Raw genomic sequence first — 9,380 nt, 5'->3', positions numbered from 1 at the left:
ATATCAAATTTCAAAACTGATATTTTGCATTATTGGGTTAATACACTAGGTCTAACAAATTACGAAAATTGCGCATTTTTTTAGTAAATTAAAAAAATTTTCACGTGTTTCAAATCGCCTGGCTATAAATTCGTCACAGACCCAAATCCATTAAAAGCACCGCAGCAGTTTACTAGTAGAAATCCGAACTTATAATCGAATTTCGAACAAAATCAATAAACATCCCTTTTATGTATTCAAACGTATCTAATTTTGATTGGCTAATGATGTGTTGTTAATTAGTTTATTTAAATAATTGGGCTTTTACCAGCCATTACTCGAAAGTTCAACGCGTTACTACTTTTTGCAGGACCTTTTACTCCTCAAACCAAATGGACCAGCGTTTTATAAAACTGTGAGTTTAAAAAAAATCGGGTTTTTATCGGAAATGAGATAAAATAAAAAACGAATTCAAAGTGCCCGAAATGTTGCAATTTTCTCCAAAACAGTAAGAAGCTTGATAAATTCGGATTAAATGAAATATGTTGCATGCAAATGCGTCGCAAAAGATCCTTTCTTAACCATACCCCACAAGCAAGTTAGGATTTTTTGGTCAAGTGCCCAAGGAAGGTCACAGTGGGATTAAAATATTCCGATACCCAAGTATTAATCTGAAGAGAATCAGGAGGAAGATACAATAGAGCATGCATGGTTTAACAACTGGCTTTCCGTGTTGGCTCAATACTGGGGTTTTGGGGGGGAATTTATTTGGAGGTCTGAACGAATCTGGTAATAATTCAAGAGAGATCATCATTCTCAGAGGTACATCCAGGAGATCTTGGAACATAGCATATCTTTCATCGGATCTAATCGTGATTGCACATGCTTGCTATCAGTATCTATATGTAATATATTTTGCTCCCGCAGTCACCTTTTTAATTGATTTGGAACAAAATGCTTTAATATTTCATATAATATTTTTCGTTACTAATGGCGGTGCATACTGCTAAAAATTCAATGCTAAAATTAGCATTTTATTCCTCTGATTTTCCTAAAAGAGCAAATCAAAGTAAAAAAACTGAAATTCCTTCAGATGGTTCAACGTTTTTTAGCTCTTTGTCTCAAATAACTGTTGCTACAATCAAGTTGAGAGTCCATCCAAATTGGCTATAAACTTACCAAAAAGACGAGAATGTCAATTTTTCGAGATTGAGTGCAAATTAATTTTGCCATGATATCTTGTTTTCGCAAGTAAGAATTAAAATTAACGATAAGAATGAAAACTAAATTTGCTGTAAGTATTCTCTAAATATCCGCAGCTATTTTAGCATCATTCGGCAGGTATAGGTAATGTTGTTTCAAATCCACAACTTTTTCGATGTTAATAATTTAATAAATAAAATCACTTTCATTATAATATATGTTATGTTATGTTATGTTATAACACGAAATAGTTCGCGTATGAACTTTTGAAAAAACGGATCTCATTATTACACACAACAGGGTTATTAAGAGTTAACATCACCATTCGGAACGAGGTGTAGATGAATCTTTAGGGACAACAAAAAAAAATTATTTGCAGTTTCGCTCGCTTGATTCTGAGATATTTGCAAAAACCGAAACCTTTGCAAGTAGTTAACTTTATCATTTAGGCACAGGATTGATAGACTATAATTTACTTAAACTTAATCAAATACTTGAGGCTGCAATCACGAATGAAAGGTAACAAGTAAATGTAGAGCTTTATAGCATTTAGAGAAATGTGAACTTATAAGTTGTGAATGCGATTCTCTAAGATACTCAAGATTAATTTCTAAGTTTTCCTTTCTTTGGGTGTTCACTGTAAATAATTTTTCCACATTTTTGCTAAACAATATTGTGTTTCTTCTTTGCCTCTTATGTTTGATTTTACTTTTGTCCCTGCTTCCCGTTTATTTTTTTATTAATAACGCAATCATTTCGCAGCAAAATATAATGCTGTCCGAAGTATCAAAGGACATGGTTTACTAATTAATATCACCGTCACTACCAAATTACAACTTTTTTCAATAATTTTGAAAACTTAGATTAAAAAAAAACGGTGCACTTTTGAAATAGACCTTATATAAGCCGACCGTCAACCAACAATACACCGTCAGACGATTCTCATAAGCCAATTCGAACTAGGCATCTAGCTGTCTCTTTTCCTCATCATGGGCCGTAGCTGAGAAAAAAGATGTGATCTTGTTGGGGGTAATAAATGAATCCTCTAAAGCTTGATTGGATCAATGTGACAAATTTATAATGGCGGTGTTGACTGTTGACATTTGGCTGACGTTTATTTAGCAAACACAAACTATTTTGAGTATGTTATGCGAGGCACTTGCTAATTTATAATAATTTTAATGTAACATGGCAGTAATGGAAGGTTCTCTAAGTAAATGGACCAATGTTATGAAAGGATGGCAATACCGGTGGTTCGTGCTAGACGACAACTCTGGATTACTCTCCTATTATACGGTAAGTGCAATTGTTGCTCTCTGACTTCCGTAACCTACAAATGAAGAAGTCTCACAAATGGGGCTGTTTCTACACGATTTTATTTGCATGGGTGATACTGTTTCCGTACAATATTCACTTCACATGAATGTATAGTTTGTGGTAACTTAATGATGCACCGAAAATGCACCAAACCAACAAAAGAAAAATCACAAAATAAATATTAAAGTCCAAGCCAGATAACCCCAATTTAAAGTGTAAACAGGTTTGTGGCTTTAAATATTAGCCAAGAACATTGTTAACATATGTAGTTATAGGTCTTTTTTTGTCTTATCTCAGACATAGGTAGTACTTTTACAAGTTACAAGGTACATACATTTAATTAACTAGTCAAGTTGCCATTTGCACTGAAGCCAACAAAAATTGAAATAATTTCTTTATAGTACCTACTTATTCTAAACAAAACAAAAAAACAGAAACAAATAAATTTGCAACGATTTCAATTGAATTTTTTCAATTGATTGTTGTTTAACCCCGACTTTGCAGTCATTTAACAAACTGGATATCTGTATTGCATCCTATTGGTAAGCTAGTAAATTTAAGTTTTTCTGAAATGCAATTTATATCTTCATTGTCAATTTGTCACCAACAGTCCAGTTACGGTTAACATTGAAAATTTCTAGATATTGCTTATTTTAAACGCATTAACTTTTGGCGTACGCAACAAAAAAATAAATTTTGGGAATTAAAATTGGTCTCTATATACTTTTACTTTTACTAATTTTGTTAAAATATATCTCGGCGGAAAAAGTTAGTTATTTGTTTTTTGACTGTGAGAGAGATAAACACCTTCAAGGTAATTCATTGTGCATAAATCAATTACCTAAATCAAAAACACTTATTTCGTCTGACATTATTGACTATTTGAAGATAAAATACCGCATTTTATTCGAACTGGGAGTGCTTTTTTGTATCTTAGCTGTAATGAAAACAGTGCAAGTCTAGGAAAAATTCACTTTTGCCAATTATAATAGCTTATGTAATTAATTATTTATTTAAGGTGATTAACATGCTTTCAATCCACGAGAAAAAAATCATACTTAGAAAAACTAATACTCAGGCGCAGCTGAGTGTTATGTAAATGTTGCATTTTATTCGACTGAATAACGACGGTTAATGTGATTCAATGATATGGGACTGAATGGAAAATTATTGTTTATTAAATACGGGAATTGAAAACTAGAAAGTTTTGGATTTTTTTTATTTGTTATTGGTTCTAAACCACTTTGTTAAACCTTCCGAGCATGATATTCACCGAGTGCAGCATATTTGCAGCATAACAGCACGGATAATTTGCCTCAAACATGAGTTAAACGCCTTCTCATTTTTATTTAATGGATGAATAATGTTTCGTAAACGTACTTAGTTTATATGGTTGTTCACTATGTCGAGCATGTACCAAAGCGATGGATACATTTTTAATTGATGACGTCGGACAAACGAGTGCAATATGGATGTTTTTTCATATACAGAATGTCTCTTAAACATTCGATAATGATTCGCCTGAGAAGTCAGCAAATCAAAAATAACATTAATGATAGAAATATCATGGTTTCGAATGGTGGATGAAAAATCGATGGTTGTAAAATATTTTAGTTTGGGTTTGGGCAATAGTCGTTATTAATCAAAGTATTTTTTGAGATGTTTGCTTTAGATAAACAAAAAACACTTTATTTGAGTACAAATTCGAGTTTTCCGTTTTCACTATTATGTAAATTTTGCTGCCTTCTGTTCCAAATGATAGATCTTGATTTTCATAAGCACAAAACTGATGAATGTTAAATTCCTTAAACAGTAGGTAAATATATTTTTTTCTCAATTAACTGAAACAACTATAATTTTTTCACCATTAACTACAAAAGTTGACATCGAAAGAGTGGCCCAAAATTAACGCAAGGTCTGAATTAATTTATTATTCGCATCCATTATTTGTTACCTATGAGTTGTATCTGAACTTCAATCAAATAATTCTTAGTCAACTAAATATTTGCCGAGTTTTTTTTACGTTATATGTACTTAATTTATTAGTTTTATATCTTCTTATACTCTTCTCTTCATAGTGAGCAGGAATGATCTATTTAACATGCTTGTTTAATTCTCATTACGCGTTTACCTTCGAAAAACTTGTAACTAAGCCCATAATGTACGCATGTAGTTTTATAAACGTCGAAGTTTTGTAAGGAGTTTTTCGTACATGTCACCAGCAGCTATTTTAGCTATTTAAATTGTTTATGCTTGATAGGTACAATGTTCATACATGAAAAATTCCGATAAGGTTGTATCGTACATTTTTACGGCTCATTGCTTTTTAGAAGGGATAAAGAGAAAATTATTCTACAGCTGAAGCAATAATCTAGATTATATATGGAAACAAATCCAAACGTAAATCTTTTTACAAAAAGAATACGTTGTGAGTTATATCGTTTAGAATTAATGGCTGTAAACCCCTTGTACAATGAATATATCGTCAAATTAACTAAGTAAATAAAGTAGAATCTGAGAGTTTAAAAAGTTCAAATTTATGCAGAAAAAAGTGTGGATTTGAATAATAATTGCACTAATTCGATTCCTGATTATTCAGATGAGCGAGTGTTTTTTTCTAATGTGAATATGTATTCTGTCAAATCGACTATTGAAATAAGTTAATTAACAGTAATTAAAAAATTACACATAGGACGTAACGTAGCACTCTAGTATGAATAGTATGATAATGAAATTAATTGAGATATATATAATTTTGCAGGTTACAGACAAGTGGATATTTTAAATTACTGAGTACTTGCGTTTTGTATAATTGTGAAAATGTAATGTCATGAACAATATAGGCGTAAATAAAGGGTAATTTATAAGGTTACAAGCAATCACCCATTCGACTTGCTGTCTGCTAATGAATAAGTTCTTTAACATACAATTTAAACACGTTTTTAATTTCGGATGCATTAAAATAATTGAAATTGGAAAAAAGAATAGCGATCTCGGAAATGTGTACAAAATGATATGCTAATTTCAAATAAAACGATGTTTTTGCAACCTCAAATGCAAAGTTGAGATGTTATTAGAATCGCAGACGATCAATCGACGCAGTTACTAAACATTTCTACCTGGATAAATATAAGGGTTTAATGTATGTATGTAATGTATAGAACAGAATACAATAGAACGATTCTTACTGTTGGCCATGGATTCTCCATTAGAAATAAATCGGCTACTCTTGGATCTAAAGTATAAATGCGCCAAACAAAAAATGTATAAAATGTATATTTTTTAGAATCTGGGAACTTTTCATTGATTAGAATATTTTAGAATCACACATCATTGTATGATGTCATGTCATCATATCAAAGATATCATAAGATTTTGTATAAAAGCATATTTCCGGACTAAGTTTACCTTCATTCAAGTTCCGTGGATAAAGTGATTAAAACGATAATAGCTTTAGCTATTTAAATCTTCACTGATGATTGCTTAAAAATAAATTTGACTAGCTAAACTTAATTCCATTGCAGTTACATTCGCTCAGTGTAATTTACAGGGCTGCCAAGACTTGTGTGTAAACAAATTGCAATGTACAATATTTACTCATTGTAAATTATCAATTTATAGGAAAATCCATTCGAAAAATGGCAGATTAATAATTGTTATTTAATAAAAATTCATTACGTTGGACCAAAAACTAGCCTCCTATTCTTTGGATGTGGTCGTTAATGTAGTGAGCTACTGTTAATGTTATGTTGGCCATTTTTATAAATGTATCACTATCTGCACTTAGAAATAAATTATTTAATATGCTTATTACGAAAGTAGTATAATATTTCGATAAACTATATTAGTGATCAAGCTAAGCTGCACAACTAACACGAAACCATCCTCTAAGAGAGCTTTTATTAGGAAAGTATAGTATTTATATATATATATATATACTCCTGTACATTTTTCTATAATGCAAATGAAGCATATAAATTATTAATATTAACGCACATTACAAAACTGCGCTTTTATTTTGAAAAATTAAACTTTCGTATGTTCGGGGTGGGAGAGTTGAATTCATGGAGTTGGTTGTAATTGATCACTAGGTAGTGGTAAGGTGCAGCCCTTTTAGACTTGAATATTAATCTGGTGGATATTGTATATTTTACTTGTATTAGACGTAAATTAATAATCTAGAAATGGTTCCAGTTTAGTCTTTAAATATTTCCTTGTTTGGCAAACATTACTTCTAATTGTTTTTTTAATGTTTGTTTCAGTTTATTCATTTATCTCAGTATTGAGCTGAGCTTTTAATGTCTTCCAAATTATTCATCATTCCATTATTCACCAATCACTGATTCCTCGCAAGATAACATGCGAGATTAATGGTAGTCCTTGAATGAATATTAAAATTTAGTTAGCCATATCCAATGTTTTGCAGAAACAGTCCCAAAAGTATATCTGAATTACAAGAGAAATCGAGCTGAAGTGGAGCTAGCAACTACATTTATGTTACAGCGTAAAGAAGTCACCGTTTTTTATATGAATATTTTTGTTTCAGTCAAAAGAAAAAATGATGCGAGGAGTTCGAAGGGGATGTGTTCGATTAAAAGGTGCTATAATAGGAATCGATGATGAAGATGACAGCACTTTCACCATTACAGTCGATCACAAAACATTTCATTTTCAAGCAAGGGATGCCGAAGAACGGCATAAATGGGTGCAAGCGTTGGAAGACACGATTATTAGACATGCCAGTCGAGTAGGTGTCCTTAATTTCACTGTTTAAGACACAAGTTTGTATATTTATCATTGTTTCTGCTACTTGCCGTTGAGATATATATAAACATATCATGGCAATATAGTTTTTGCACCGCTAATTCATAAAACTAAATGAAAAAATATATAAAACTAAATGAATATAACATTTTAGTCTCCTCACATATCAAAACATTTTCAAACAAAAATCATTTATAGGTGGATATTCTAATTTTCAGAATTTTTATTTTTAAGTTGATAGATTTTAATAGGTCAAAAAAAGTAATTAAATGGTAATGTTTTTTTTTCAGACAAAGTGGGATTCATTTCATGTGTCGCCTACAATTAAGGATCTGGATAATAAAGTTTCGGAAGCTGATGCATATCTACAACTTATGATTGAACAAACTAAGGTTAGCAATATACTTAGTTTCGCAATAAATATAAGTTTTAGTTTTGTGTATTTTGTGGAAAGATTAATAGATTGAACGATTAATCCAAGCACCTCGGCTTTCAGCAATTATCGCGTTCGCCAATAAACTCAACACCAATTATATTTATTTTTTCCAGCAATTGGAAGAGAGAATAATTTCATTCACCGACCTTGATGAAAAGACGAAATGCGAGACAATCTTGGAGCATGCAAATGTAAGTTTTATAAATTATCTTTTTACCAACCCAATTACTCTGTTTTATTTCACGAACCATAATTGACATACAATTGAAAACTTTTTTGTGTCCGATAATTCTAAATAAACGGGATTTTTTTCCGATCTTTGAGGGATCTTTTGATACGTTTGTACGATGATGATACGGTTGATGCGATTGTACTCCGGAGGCGTACCCCCGGAAAAAGGTTTTGAAAATAATAAGATAAAAGCTTACAAAAATCCTAAAATGCTATAATTCATTAGCAATGACGATATTATATATTTATATTGTGAGAATATATTTTTACAGGTAATGCTGGATAACATCAAGCATTCCATAGTCCTGCTTCAAATTGCAAAGGTTAGTTTCTATTGTAAATGTAGTTTTTCCTTTATTTTTTAAAACTAATCAGTTGCCTTTGTTTTAATTACTTAACCATATTTTATTTTGAAAGATTTTGTTAAACTGACAACTTGACTAATAATATCGAACAGTATTATGGACAGGCAAACTTGCAAAAGTGTAACAATAATTACACAAAGACGAAAGCCTGGTAAATAGTAAATATTGAAAATAAATTGGGTAAAAATTATATGGTGTTACTGAAAGTAACAAATGATTCAGATCTGTATCAAAATGCATTTGAAAACTACAATAAAATGGTACAATTTTTTAAACTTAAATTTATTTTGGCACATTAGATCAAAAAACGCTCAAACAAGTTGTTTTTCATTTGATTGTTGACATTATATCAATCGTAGTTTGATAATGCGAGTAGAAATTGGCCTGATTTATATTACGGTGAAAGAGTTATCCTAAAGTAATGAACATGTGTTAAAAAAATTAAAATAATGACTTAAATACCGACAGCGTGTAACCGACGTTTTTGCACTCTTGCAAAATACGCAATTTTTTAGCAAGAATTACAAATAGAATATTTTCTAACCTACTAAAATACTTCTCCGAATTTACTCAGTTCTAGACCTTAGTTGAATAAAAATGAGAATATTTTTTTATATAAATGATTAATTTGGGGTAACTATTATTATTTTAGAATACCGCACATCCCATCAATGGTATTTACCATCCAATACCCGGAAAATCAAACAGTGTCTCTTCGATTCATGATGGTATGTTCATATTATATCCTTTGGGTAAGATGAGAAAGTGAGCCATAATGCTATAGAGTAGGTAAACTGTTTAATTTAAATTTTATGAGAAGCATCCTAAATTTGTTTATCGTGTTTTAAATTAGGTCGACAGATCATACGTATAGTTACATTTTATGAAATATGTATATTGCATAATTATAATGACGATTCAGACGAGTATATATACCAGTATTTTCCCAGATATTTTTTCTAAGTAGCGATCTCGTATTTCCATTTTTAGATGTGGTTCCTGGGGAAGCTGTTATTCAACAAGGAATCGAACTGGGTTCTGAATGCATGGAAGATGGACGGAGAAAAATTAGAACAATACGTAAG

At 31.0% G+C, this 9,380-nt stretch overlaps 1 protein-coding gene and 1 long non-coding RNA gene across 5 annotated transcripts in view; both read left to right on the top strand.

Annotated features, from left to right (window-relative positions):
• The first annotated feature begins 2,227 nt into the window (after window positions 1-2,227).
• LOC109540507 (oxysterol-binding protein-related protein 9) overlaps window positions 2,228-9,380 on the top strand; it is a 25,501-nt gene continuing 18,348 nt past the window's right edge. For 2 of the 4 annotated variants that reach the window (XM_019908921.2, XM_019908920.2), the window contains exons 1-7: window positions 2,228-2,478; window positions 7,046-7,246; window positions 7,554-7,655; window positions 7,813-7,890; window positions 8,203-8,253; window positions 8,948-9,047; window positions 9,286-9,375. In XM_019908921.2, coding sequence (XP_019764480.2) covers window positions 2,371-2,478; window positions 7,046-7,246; window positions 7,554-7,655; window positions 7,813-7,890; window positions 8,203-8,253; window positions 8,948-9,047; window positions 9,286-9,375 — 730 coding nt within the window. In that variant the 5' untranslated portion in view covers window positions 2,228-2,370. Of the gene's footprint in view, window positions 2,479-3,021; window positions 3,042-7,045; window positions 7,247-7,553; window positions 7,656-7,812; window positions 7,891-8,202; window positions 8,254-8,947; window positions 9,048-9,285; window positions 9,376-9,380 lie in introns of those variants that run through there. The other 2 variants (XM_019908922.2, XM_019908923.2) reach the window with 2 other exon arrangements.
• Window positions 3,050-4,320, top strand: LOC125504825. Its single transcript, XR_007281725.1, has 2 exons — window positions 3,050-3,456; window positions 3,518-4,320. It is a non-coding gene; the product is annotated as an uncharacterized LOC125504825 (long non-coding RNA).

Source organism: Dendroctonus ponderosae, unplaced genomic scaffold (assembly GCF_020466585.1).
Source record: "Dendroctonus ponderosae isolate FM_Combo_2020 unplaced genomic scaffold, Dpon_F_20191213v2 Dpon_F_20191213_6, whole genome shotgun sequence".
NCBI classification, from domain to species: Eukaryota; Metazoa; Arthropoda; class Insecta; order Coleoptera; family Curculionidae; genus Dendroctonus; species Dendroctonus ponderosae.
This window is presented reverse-complemented; position numbering and strand designations above follow the sequence as displayed.